Here is a 13333-nt window from a genome sequence, read left to right as displayed (position 1 = left end):
TCAAAGGATTCCAGTAAAGATCAATTCGACGCAAAGGGCTCCTCCTGTACTTCACAGAATCACATGGATTTTCAACTGCTTTTACGAAAAGGAGTATCATCTGATCCATTGTTCAATTAAGTACCTATGCCATTCCTAGTTTTAAAGTCCAACATCATTATTCATAAAGTCACTACAAGTGTTCCTTCAATATGAATGTTTTTAATTCTTCTAGAGAAAAACACAGCCGACACGTGTTTCGACCACCGGTCGTTCTCAAGGCCCATGTACACTCCCTAACGCACCAGAGAGAAGCCACCAGGTGTTCCAAGCAATGGAGAGGGCCCGATGAGAGGGAGGCAATGGGCTAGATCCTGATTCGTGAAGGCAGCGCAGGGCATCACAGAGCAATGGAGGAAGCTGGCTGAGAGGAGGAGTGACAAGGGGGAATGACTGATATGGACACAGTGGGCAATCTGGGAGGAAGGAGGGACTAACAGGTCCTTTTTTCTATGTGTTGCAGGAAGGGGAAGAGGCATCAGGAAGTTACGTGTGGGCTTACTGAGGAAACGAGAAGTGGAGTTTGTTGCGCCGCCACTGTTGTCTAAGCCCGCGTTGGAGGGCTGACCCGCTTGTAAAGACTGGAGGAGGGTGTCTGTACTTATGCTCTCTATATGTTAGAGGAGAGGCACTGAGGACCCCAGCCAAGATTCTCTATTATTGGTATCGTGGTCGAGCAATCGAGGCCTAGCTTCTCAGGAGGTGATGCAGGCTGGTTCTTAAGTACAGTGTAGTCCCCAAGCTCCCACAAAGGAATGTCCGCACACTGTATCGGTTAAAACACAGACTTTATATAATTAACATTCAAGGTTATGTACACTATCACAATAACTCACTTTGTGCTCAGAAAATCAACAATGGTAAATATATACAGTTCTACCGTGGTACCACAAATATTATAAGATCTCCTTAAAGTGCATCAACTATACTGTCAAAATGTCACACAGATCAATAAAGAGGAAACCAGCAGTAGAGAGAGGAAGGAAAGCAAGATGGTTGAACAAGTGGCAGAATACTGGTCGCTACCGTTAAACACACCTCTGTGTGGAGATCCCCCCCCCCCACCTGGGCAACCTGTAAAGCAAAGATGTATCACAAACCCAATCCATATATTGTTCTACGAGTCTTATTTCCCTCTACAATAGTTCTACAGCCCCAATGTACCTGGAATTGTAGCGTTCGTCGACGGGAAATCGACGGCCCTTCTTGAGGGCCCTCCCTTTAAGGCAGGACTCACGGGTCGTCGAACGTCCGACGGAGAACAGGGTGAACTACGGCGGTGAAGTGGGAGCTTCGTTCCTAGCGGTGCTCGTCGACGACAGAGCGTTGGCGTCCTGCAAGGAAGAAGCGTGCGGGGCACCTCAGTGACGATGGTGATGGACCGCAAAGAGATGATGGAAAAACTGTGGCCCAGCAAGGGCGTTGAGCCGTCTGCGTCTCTGTGGTCTTTAGTTGGCGGGAAACCCACCGGCGGACGTTCCTCAGCGCGTAGACGGTCGGGCCTTCTCCAGCGGGATAAAGCGGGCGGCGATGCAGATGAGAGCGTCCTCGGATCAAATGAAGTTCTTAGGCAAACGCGAGCACGGCAGCTCCGGTCGGCGACGGCGGTCTTCGACAGAGGCGGACAACAGTCCGGGCGCTTCTCCTTGGGATTCTGCAGCAGTCCCTGTCTCCGTCGGCAGCCTGTCATAGGTCTGTCTACCAGGGAGCTTTGGCAAAGATCAGCTGGTGCACGATGGTCCCTCGTAGCTCGGGAAGAAGGCACCTTACCAAGTCCTCTCTGGGTCAGTTCTCGGAGACACAGCAGCTTTCAGATTGTGAAGGAGAGCAACAGCAATTCCTCTCTTCCAGCAGGGCTTCAAGGTTAGTTTCACTCCAGTTACTCTTCAGCTTCTGAACACCAATTCTAGCAGTGAGAGGACCCCAGATATACTGTGGATCTCCCATTCATTCTGCTGGGTCACACTCAGGCAACCAATTGGTCAGAAGGGCATTCATGCAGGCAGGCATCCAATCAGGTGCATAGTGCATTCAGGCCATTCACTCCGCTCCAGACACTCACAACAAGTTATGTGTATTGGGACAAGTACCCAGCCATTCAACGCTCCACACTGCATTCATACCAGTTTCGGGCAGGGCTGTTTCAGTCATTGTGTCGAACACCAGATACTAGACACCACAACACAGAATGCGTATTCGTCACACACTCCATTCACCCAGGTCCCACCCACAGGATGTACCCACAACATACAGTCATTGGGAAGGCTCCAGCCAGTTTGGCCTGGACTTCACAACACCATATATGGAACTTCCACCCAACAGCCGGTCAGGGGGAAGGGACAGAGTCAGGGCTTCCCAGGACTTTGGGAAAACAAGGTAATAGGCAATAGAAAGCATGAGGCCGCAGGGGCCATCTTGTTTCCTATCAGGAATCAACTGATTCCAATGTCAGGGCCTGGGTATCCCAAAATGGAGGATACTCGGAGCACCTGTCAAATTCAGCATGGAGCTGCCACCAGCCCATACCCTGCTCTGTGGGCCACACACAGGTCCCCAAAAACATACACTAGGGGCACAGGGTTGTACCCCCACCCATGGGTGCCATAAGGGTATCCCATGGGTCTGTTCACCAAACCAAAAGAGAGAGCTGCACCATCAGGAGTCCCACATGAACTCCTGCGCGGAAAACACGACAGAACACATAAAAAGCAGTAAAGGACAAGGATACGGAGGCACTGTCCCTCCGATGCATTTCCAGCATCACACCGCTCATAGGAAGAAGAGAGTGTTGTTGTGCTGCCAGAGCAGTTGGCTAAGCACGTATTGGAGGGCTGAGCCAAACACAAGAGAAAGGGGAGACTCCTCGCGCCTCCGGACCCTGTCAATCACGAGCCAGCAGAGAAGACGGAGCAATGGGTCGCCGAAAGGAACGGTGTCTCGAGCTATGAGTCGCTGAACTGTAAAAGCCTGTGTTGAGGGCTGAACTATTCCAAAACAGTGTTGAGGGCTGACCTGGCAAATGCCCATGGAAAAGGGAATGGTTACTGGCTACAAACTTGCACTGGCCATTCGTGGGTCCTGAAATCACTACTCTGGTTACGGAGGAAGTCGTGGGGGGGTTCGGGGGGGAAGACAGCTCAATTAAGGTTGTGGTGTTAAGATCAATCGCACAAGTGTCTGTCCTTATTCCCGCTTCAACTCGTAACACCCTGACACCTTTTATACCAGCTTAATTTCATAGTGCTTCTACACTATTCTCTTAGTCCTCACCCTCTCACACGCAGCTGGGATACTGGGGTTCTCTGTAATTCCTCCTAAACTCTCCTGCTGTCTTTTTCTGGCCTTCCAACCTTGAATTCTTTTGAATATAATTTGTCTTCCTTCTCTGGCCTTTTTCTGGTCTCACTTCTTGTTTTGTATTGTTCCCCCGGGCCCAGCCAGCGATTTTTTTTTTTTTTTTTTTTTTTTTTTTTAATTTGAACCATCTTGATCTCAGTCTATCCTTTCTTCTTCAACTTTTTTCCTTTGGGTGACTTTAATCTCCCTTCTTGTAATTCTTTCTGTGGATCTTGCTTACTGACTCCTATTATTGTCAGCTGTTCCCATGGCCCTCCCTCCCATCGGTTTGGCTCTTCGGTTGATTTGATCTTGTCCTCCCTTCCGTCAGCCGATCCTGTCTTTTCTTATCCCTTCTATGCCTCTGATCACTTTTTATTTACCTTTTCTCTCCCTTTACCCTTTTTGCTGCTCCTTCACCTACTTTTACTCGTTGTAATCTTTGTTCCTTTAACTCTGTATCTTTTTTCTCTTCTCTGCATGCTTCTCTTCCATCTATTCCTACTTTCTCTTCTTTGTCTCCTGATGTGGCTGCTAGTACCCTCCATTCTACTTTGCTGCCTGTGCTTTATTCCGTCTCGCCTCTGTTCTTTTACTCCTACTCTTAAAACAACTCAGCCTTGGCTTACTTCTGATCTTATCACCCTCCGCTGCTGTCTGCGTGAACTGTGCGGCACTGGAAAAAATCTAGATCATGGTCAGATCTTGCTGCACTTTCATGTTTACGCTCTTTATTTGACTCTGCCTTACTTATGGCAAAAAAGCGTACTTTTCGGATCTTACTGTTTCTCTTTCTCACCACCATAGTTGTCTTCTGCCATATCTCCATAAAATCCTGTCTCTTGAATCTCCTGACCTGTCCCTCCTTTCATCTTTCTTTCTCTGGCTTTGTTAGTTACTTCACATCTAAAGTTGCTAATCTTCATTCTGCTTTTGCTTTTTCTCCCACTCCTTCCTCCTCTTCCAGTTTACCTTCATACTCTTTATCCTCATAATCTCCTCTTACCCATTCTGATACTTCTGACCTTCTTAACCCTGCTCATCAAACAGTGTCTCCCTCTGATCTTCTTCCCCCTTCTCTTATTCCACATGTCTATCCCTGTCTTCCTTATCTTACTTCACTCATTAATTCTCTTTCTAACTCACGTTTCCCTACCTTTAAGCATGCTCTTATTCTCCCGATTAAAAAGACTCTTCACCCTTCCACTCCTGCTAATTTTGGCCCAATTTCACTTCTCCCCTTCTATCTGCTAGTTTCCTAAATCTTAATTCTCTCCTACCTCCTCTCCAATCTGAATTCTGTCCTTCTCATTCTACTGTGACTGCTCTTTTGCATGTCTCTAACTCTCATCTCTCTGTTATTCATTCTAAGCTCTTCTCTATACTTATTCTTCTTGATCGATCTGCATTATTTGATACTGTTGATCACTCTTATTATTTCCTCCCTTTCTTCTTTGGGTGTTACTGGGTCTGTCCTTGAATGGTTTCTGCTCCTATCTTTCTCAGCAGTCTTATTCTGTAACTTGGGCTGGACACACCTTCCTCACTTCCTCTTCTCTAGTGTGTCCCTCAAGGTTCTGTAATTGGTCTTCTCTTTTTCCTTCTCTACACCCCCCCTCTCTGTTCTTATTTCTTCATTCAATATTTCCTTTCATCTGCATGCAGATGATGCACAAATATTTCTTTTTCTTCCTTTGACTCTTTTCTAAATTCCACTGTATCAACTTGCCTTTCTGCTGTCCACACTGGAAGTTTTCTCATTTTCTACACCTCAAGCCTTCTAAGACTGAGGTTCTGTTTTTTTCCAGCTTCAACTATTCCTTCTACTCTTCCTCCTGTCTTTTTCCTCTTTCCTCTCTCCCCTTTTCCTATTTTGTGTATGCTATTTCAGTGTTGTCTTTGATCCCTCTCTTTCCTTTAAACTGCATATCTTTTATATTGCTCACTGCTGCCACTATGCCTTTTTTTAACATCCGTCATGCTCACCCCTATCTTTCATTTCATGCTACTAAACGTCTTCTGTTCTTTTTTTGTATCGATTACTGCTCTTCTTGGCCTTCATGCCTCACATCTTCTTCCTCTTCAATCTGTTTATAATTCCTTGGTTCGTCTTTACCTTTTCGCTCCTCTATCACATCTTCCTTACTGTCTATTTCACGGTTTCTCTTTGAATCATGTCTACTCTACCATTTTATTTGTATTGTTTTTAAATGGGCTCACCGCTTGGCTCCTCCTCATCTTTCTTCACTAGTCTCGTTCTATTCTGCCCCCCCCCTTGTACTCTTCGATCACAGAATCTCCCTTTTCTCACTGTCCCTAAATCCCCTCTTTGCTTCTACCCGTTTCTGATCTTTTGCCCTCTTAGCCATGAATACTGGAATTCTCTCCCTCTATCCGCTCGTCTTCATCTCTTCATATTTTTCAATCTGATCTGAAAGCTCATCTACTCGCCCTTATTTCTTCTTGGTGACTTTTGTTTCTCTCCCCCTCCTTCTGCTTTATTTGTTTTTTGCATTATCATGTAAATTGTACAAAAATTCGAATATTTTGCAATAGGGCTTTGGGTGAAGGGTGCTTAGTCAGTAAATGAAATGAAAACACCTGCCTGGATAAGCATGACCACAGTGGATCTGTAGGGGCATAGCTTCTTTTTTCCATTATGTCTAGAATTCCTACCCATATAGCCCTTATCCACAGACCTCACTAAGGTACCTTGATGTTGTATTTCCCATGAATCATAACCCAAACTTAAAAGAAATGGGGTTGCTGATATTAATGTTTCCAAAACTATCCTGGATTAAACATGAAGACATACAGAGTCAAAGATGAAATCATCTAGGAATTCAATTTGATCAATGTCACTTGAAGCCAACTATCTTAAACAGGGGATTAATTTAAGCAAATAAAAGACATTAGACCAATTAAGGATTACTTTGTTGTCCGATGCTGCTACTCTCTCAAGCATGGCCTGAAATAAGGCAGGCTGCTGAAGGGGAAAAGAACGAGTTACTATTGTAACAGGTATAAGATTCTTCACCTGCAGTCGTCCTGTTGCAGAATTATACAGCTTTTTATACCCATTTTTAGCATGCAATGTACTGTCTTGCTTTCCATTTTAGCATAATTGTTCTCTTTTGTCAGTTACCTCAGTAATCTATTCAGTGGATTTAAGCGTGCCAGTCTCATTGGAGTAAGTCGACATATTCATAAGTATGGCCATATCTTCATTTGAGTGTGGATCATTGTTGGCAATTAGGTCAGTTTCTTCAAAAGTATATAAACCCAAATCCTGCTCCTTCGAGAGTATTTTATTTTGACTCCTTCCGGACTGTATGTTAAATTGCTTCTTAGAATTCTTAGTGGCCTTCTTTTCTGGAGCGTCAACAGCTGCCGCAGTGTGGGTTAGAGAACATGCGAAGCTCTGCAAGAACTTTTGAGACGAGCAGGTATTAGCAGTACTATTTCCTTTCAAGTTCTTTTTCTCCTGGAGTTTTACTTTTGGGTGTGTTTGTCGCTTTTTCCATTGGTAAAATATGGAGTAATTTGCAGACTCCAGTTTTGAAGGAGGAGGAGAAAGAAAAGGCGAAGGCTAAGAGCTCATTGTCACTTAAGGAGTCAGCTGTAGGTCCTTGTGGATTAATCAAAGTTTGGCCATCGTTCAGTGAATAAGTGGGGCAAGAAGTAGGTTGCTGCTCGTCCTCAATAACAGTTGGGTCTGAAAAGGGCCCCACAAGGTCTACATTAGAATTAAGAGTAGGCACTGAGTTTTTACTTCTAGCACTCGTTGCTCCCAAAATGAAACCTTCTTTAAACGAGACCTTGGAATTCACCATTTGCAGCAAAATGTTTTGTTTGCATTAGCAGTCCTGAATGTGCTCATATAGTAGGACTAAAGGTTTGAGAACAAAGTATAAGGCCACAATTGAGGACAGGCCCTGTGAAGCTTGATGCATACAACCATTGATTAGGTGAGGGGGGCTGATGGTGGTTGAGAGAAGGAACCATCAGTTTGAAAATCAACTGGATGCTTACCCGCCCCTGGCAGGCTGCGGAAGCCCAAGTCCCTATTGATGCTCGAGATTGATTCCTTAGCTGGTAACATTTGATCACTATGGATTGTAATTTGACACAGTTTGCAGAGCATTAATCAAATCGGTATCAAGAATTTTCATGGCACCCACAACCCCATTGATAGTCCCATTACTATTGATCACCCATACCTATGAAGTCCTCTGGTTTCCTCGCTGTTTTCTACTCCCTCATGATTTTGCTTAAAGGGCAAGATACTGTTATTTGAGGTGTCTATATCCTTTTTATTTTGTTTATTATTTAAAGATGGTGATTTTAGATGCTGCTCTCGAAACCTAGTTCTACTTGTAAACCGGTCCGCTAAGAGAAGGAATAAGAACGATCAGCCCTTGGACTAGAAGAGTGGTTACTTAGTGTGGGGTCATAGTCTTGTGTGACTGGCAATTGAGAAGGAGTAGAATAAACCAAATGATTAATGTTGTTGCTAACATCACCCTTGAAGTAAGAAAAGGTTTAACACTCTTGCTTTGAAATTCATACATTTTACCAGCTGAATTACTAGAGTGTTACTGGAGTATTATAGACGCTGCTAGCACTTAGATGGCTGAGTCAGTTAAGGAAGGAGTGGCTTGGACCAGTAAATTGTCAAATGAACATGCAAGGCAGCTCAAAACAACTAAAAGGAGTGGTCCCACCCCAAAGAGAGTAGTCAAGCCCTCCACTCTTGGACTCTAATAGACTGTGCTTTCACTGCGCTTCCGTAGTGCTACGCGCTTTTGTAGGCAGTGTGTATGCAAGCGCCCCTCCTTCTCAGGTAATGAAGCTTCCAAGTGGCACTGTAGATTGTCTGCTGTGAGAGTAGACTTGAATATGTGCAGCAGCCTGCACCTTCCCAACACTTCTGCTGTTATGAAAATGCTTTTTTGATGTGAACTGCTGATGTGTGGAGGTGTAGGTGGGAGCTGTAGAGTGTAGCCGGGAGATGTAGTATGGAGGAGGGAGTTTTTGTGTGGCTATGATAAAGAAAAGGTTACATCTGCACTTTGTGTGGTGTCTCCTGCAGTCACAAATAAACCCGGTAGCTACCAGATGTGCATTGCTTAATAGAAAGACATTGGGGAAAACAATTATTTGCAGACCTGCACAATGCCCTACACTACATCAAGGCCTAGCGCTAGGCTAAATTATTTAATGTGTATAAAATTGAAAATATGCACTTTCAAAGTGGAAAATCTGTCAACCAATAAACCTTTTCCTGTGAATTAAATGCATCCAACAGTTTAGATACGGGCAGTGAATTGTGGTATTCAGGAGATCTCATCACTAGCATACCACTTTCAACTTCACAGAGTTTCATTTTAAATTAGTAGCTTCTTTAAACCCACAGTTGTTATTACTGTAGGATTTAGAAATATGAACTGAAGAAACCTTTTTACTTTATGCATTAGCAGTGCAGCATTTCCATAATAACCGGTTTGGACCATGCATCTTCAGATGACTATTCCAAGTTTCCAAAATAAGGGAGGGGTTGTTTCCTTGCTACGAATCACTGTGTCTCCGAGGGGGTTCAAGGGTTTTTATTGAAGATTTTGTGGGGCCCATGGACATATCTGTCTTTCGTCTACTTTAGAACTTCTGCCTTTACCCAGGTGCCCCTGACCCCAGGTTAGTATATGCAGATTGACCTCTTATGTTTTCTGCTAGTGGTGAGGACCTAAAGGCAACGTCTTATCTCACTAAACTCCCTCAGGGACTTCGCAACTCTCCCTACACTAACCAGAGTATAGTGTTCTAATGGAAATTGGGACTGTACCTTACAAATAATTCAGATCACTTCTAACGCTCACTCGCACCTGTCCCTTTTCTGTTCTTCCCAACTTGGTGTCACTCCTCCCTCCATTCTTCTGTCCCTTTGATATTCTCAAACCTCTTAGGTCTTGCCTCCACCCTTTCATATTACTTTTCTCCTCACATTGCCGTACTACCCCATTTGCCACACTACAACTCCCTCCTCCACAGATCCAGAAACCAGCTCATGGGCATCTGTCTTGGCTCTTGCATAGGTTTAAATCCTGATCTAGGATTTTAGTTAGGAAGGACCTCCTCCGATGAAGGCCTTTTATATATAGTATATGCATTTTGGATTTCAGTCAAATCTGATTTAATCAGATTTCTGCCCACCGGAAATGTTACCATCTAGGGATTTATCTGAAAACGTCCACTTCATGGTAGTGCAGTCATTGCTATACATGGATTCCTGTATTAGAGTGTAAGTTAAAGGCATCTAATGCACTGTTTACAGACATTTTTGCACCTCAAAACTGAAATGGACATAGTTATATTTTCCACTTTATTTCATGAACCACTTTTTAAAATGTAGCAATTTGGAGTTAATTGGATTCCCAAAGCTATGGAGCTGAAAAACATCAGTTGGTCACTTGTCAGAGATTCAAATGGGCTGCTTGATCAAATGTTGTTGTTTTCCAATGAGCCTCCCTCAAACACTAGTCAAACACTAGTCATTCTAGTTCTATTGGAGAAATAGACTGAGGAAAGGTAACTTTTATTGCCATAATGCAAAATGTGATTGTGCTGTTTGGTTGAAGAATAGCAGTTATGTCTGATTTGGAATCCTTATTTCTATCAAATTAAATATCCAACCCTTTTTTAACCGCATAATGCCTTTTTTAACTGCATGATGTCGTAAATATGCAAACTTCATATTTTTACCAAGTGCCTTCATTACAATCTGTGTGAGAAGCTTATGTTATAAGAATTGTTGTACACCTCATATTTTGGTTTGCTGTGTTTACAGATTCTGCTGTGGATACAGTGTGCATGGCGCATACATTCTTTAAGCAAAATATCAATTAAGTTGGTGGTATACAACCAAGTGTGTAGGTTAGTTCAGATTAACTAAACACTTCCTTCCCTCTGATTGCTTGTGTGCATGTCCTTTAGTTCCTCTTCCTCAGAACCCAATGATTTTTAGCATGGGACTGTTAGATTTGTTAGATCCCAAGCCACAATAAAGAGTTATAAACATGAATCTAATGATGTGACTTTTTTTCGTATTGCCTCGAAAAATATGGAAACATCCTGCAATCACATGCATATTCTCAAATTGTAAGACAAATTAACAAATTTTACGGGATGAGAAATGTGGACATTGTGAACTTTTTTTTTGGAAAACTTGGTCTAACATAAGAGCCATTTCTTTACAATACGGCCAACCATCAAAAAACACCCTGATTTAGATGGTATGGATTTTTATTTCATGTGTAACCACAAAGGGAATAGGTAGAGCTCCTATGTAGTGAGCCTTTGGTTGCTTTCGAACAGTGTTCTAGACCATCTCCAGGCACACTGACTGGTTGGAGAACCATTAACATTAGCACAGATCTGCAGTAGTGGCTGCTACATTTGTCAAACTCCAATTTCCTGCTTGTTGTTCTTGACCATTGCCTTATAAAATACCTTTTTTGCGAAGTGATGCCTACCTTCTTATGCTGGTATAGCACTTGCTAAACTGAGCCATGTGTCTGGTAATAAACACTGGTGGTGCCTGCTTAAAATTGTGTTTGTAGATTCGATATGAAGGTATTTTTTTTTTCTTGAAAGCAAGTTTGCCCTTTTCCTGTGTTGATTATGTATTTTGTCCACAAGATCAGTCATGTTATGTTAATATTATCCTGCTAAGAATGATGCTAGCAACTGAGATGACTCTCTGTGTACTTTACTGCTTTCTGGTACTTTTAAAAAGATGCTGGTATAATTATTTGTGGAACAGATAATATATGTAATATTTATTCATCTTTGTAATTACAAGTTGCTGCATTACTCTAATCTTTACCCACTACTCCCCTACCTTACTTCTGTGTGCCCTCATGCAGGCATTTTCATTCTTAACCTGGTGTGCCGTGACACCCAACTGAAAAAGCTGGTTCTGAATGTCCTCCGGGAGGTGTTCCCCCTGATCTACACACGCCGTATCGAGGAGGAGGTGAATGAGATCTTATTCTGTAGGCGGCAAGGAGAGCTGAAACTAAGCCCCTCCGAGCTGCAGGAACAAGCAGCCGCTTTGGAGAGTCAGCTTAAGAGGCCCAATGTGGCCTGGGATCTTACATACGTTCTTTCTGATATGCTAAAGGGTGTACAGATCGTGTGAAGCAGCTTCAAACTGTGGCATTGAGTGACAGGCAAGGAAGCAATGTGTGCTGTATCTCAAGGGTTGCTTCATTGCACTCATCGAAAGTCACAAATCTGAATCTCAGCTAGTCTGAGTCAGCCTTTTGAAGTGAAGAAAACATTAAGAATGCACACTTTGCAAGAATGATTATTTTTGTAGGAGATGGGTCCAATGTTACCTATTCTGGCTCTAGCCTTGTGTACATCATATGTGGAGGACGGACTCACTGCAGAGCAAGTAACTTCTACCTTGTAGAAGAACAAGGTACTGTCAGTCTGACACTACTGGCATGATCCATTGGAGTTTTTGGAAGACTAAGCCTGTGCGTAACATGTTGAAAAATTTATTTTTGATGCTTTCTTTGTTGCTTGATTTCCATGTAGCAGGACTACATCCCTCTTTAGAACAGTTTCTGAATCTATTACAGATGTGCATGCAAAAGCAAATTCCCAGAAGTCTGCATATAAGTGTAACTTATGTTTCATATCCCAAAGTATCTCTCCTCCTTGGAGACAAGCACACATCTACCACGCAATGGTTGTACAATCGCATGCATTTCTCAATCAAAACCCAGGTTCACCATTTTTTCTTTGCTTTTATATTTGAATCACTGAGCCCCCTGCAAGAAATCAAATGTTGCCATTGAATTTCAAGTGTTTTGGTGGATGAATGTGGGTTATAGAATGCTGGTGCAGATGTATTCTCTTGTTGAGAATAGCCTTTTCACAAACTTGCAGGACGACAGCGGGCACATATTTTCAATAGAACACACACGTACAGTAGTTTGGTATTTCTTTCTTGTATAACCCCTGCAGAACAGATCTTTCCAGAGAGACTAGTGGAGAGTGGTCAATAATGAAAAGACTTGTAGGAGAGTAATACCTCTATTTTGGTACAAAAGGAACATGTCTCTTCATAGTCCCGCAACAGGCATGACGTTCATCATCATCATCTTTAACTAGAAGGATAAACATAACACTTTCTTTGGTATATCTCAAAGTCAGCAGTTTAATTTGGTAATCCAGGATTCTTGTTGCTGCCCGTGTTTGTGATTCTGGATAGAACAATGTGCTGTATTTGAAGTGTTAATTCTTACAAGAGTACAAAAGGTCTTTAATGGATTTTTGTGAAAATTATTCCCAAATATTAATGGATATTTGCCTACGTCTCTAAAATGGATGTATTCAATTAATTTATATTGTTATTTTGATGCAAAGTAATTTACAAAACTATGCAAATGGTTATAAAGGTGTTTTATAGGGAGCCATTGCTGACATTTGCATGGTGTCTAACCCGTTAGGAACTGCAGGAGAAAATGAGTGGATATGATTAGTAGGAGTAGTGGGCACAAAAAAGAATGGTTTGCTGTTATGTAGACTTCTTCAAATGGTAAGGAAATGGCCACTGTGTGTGGGTAAGGTTCTAGGTATTTTTGGATATAATTCGTTGGGACATGCCCTGGGTGCACCCTGATATGTTGTGTATCTGGCAGATGGTTCAGGAATTATGAAACAAAACATGTTATTTTTAATTTGCAAGTACAACATGATTCCAGAAGAGCAGAAATATCTGGACAACATTTTGTATTTGAGACACAATTTTTAAAATTGTTAAACAAAGGGGGATGAAAGAGCAATCCATAACTGGGACGCAATAATGTAAACAAAGGACGGCTTGAAGAGTAACCTGTAGAAGACAATCTTCAACACTGAGAAGCTGAGTGAATGTTACATGGAGGTT

General features: G+C 42.7%; 1 protein-coding gene across 2 annotated transcripts in view; it reads left to right on the top strand.

The window, feature by feature from the left end:
* Window positions 1–12856, top strand: part of METTL13 (methyltransferase 13, eEF1A N-terminus and K55) — a 284161-nt gene extending 271305 nt beyond the window's left edge. For both annotated transcript variants that reach the window (XM_069641240.1, XM_069641241.1), the window contains one exon: window positions 11298–12856. In XM_069641240.1, coding sequence (XP_069497341.1) covers window positions 11298–11572 — 275 coding nt within the window. In that variant the 3' untranslated portion in view covers window positions 11573–12856. The remainder of the gene's footprint in view (window positions 1–11297) is intronic.
* The last annotated feature ends 477 nt before the right edge of the window (window positions 12857–13333 follow it).

This window comes from Ambystoma mexicanum, chromosome 1q, assembly GCF_040938575.1.
Source record: "Ambystoma mexicanum isolate Mex_15411 chromosome 1q, UKY_AmexF1_1, whole genome shotgun sequence".
Classification (NCBI taxonomy): Eukaryota; Metazoa; Chordata; class Amphibia; order Caudata; family Ambystomatidae; genus Ambystoma; species Ambystoma mexicanum.
This window is presented reverse-complemented; position numbering and strand designations above follow the sequence as displayed.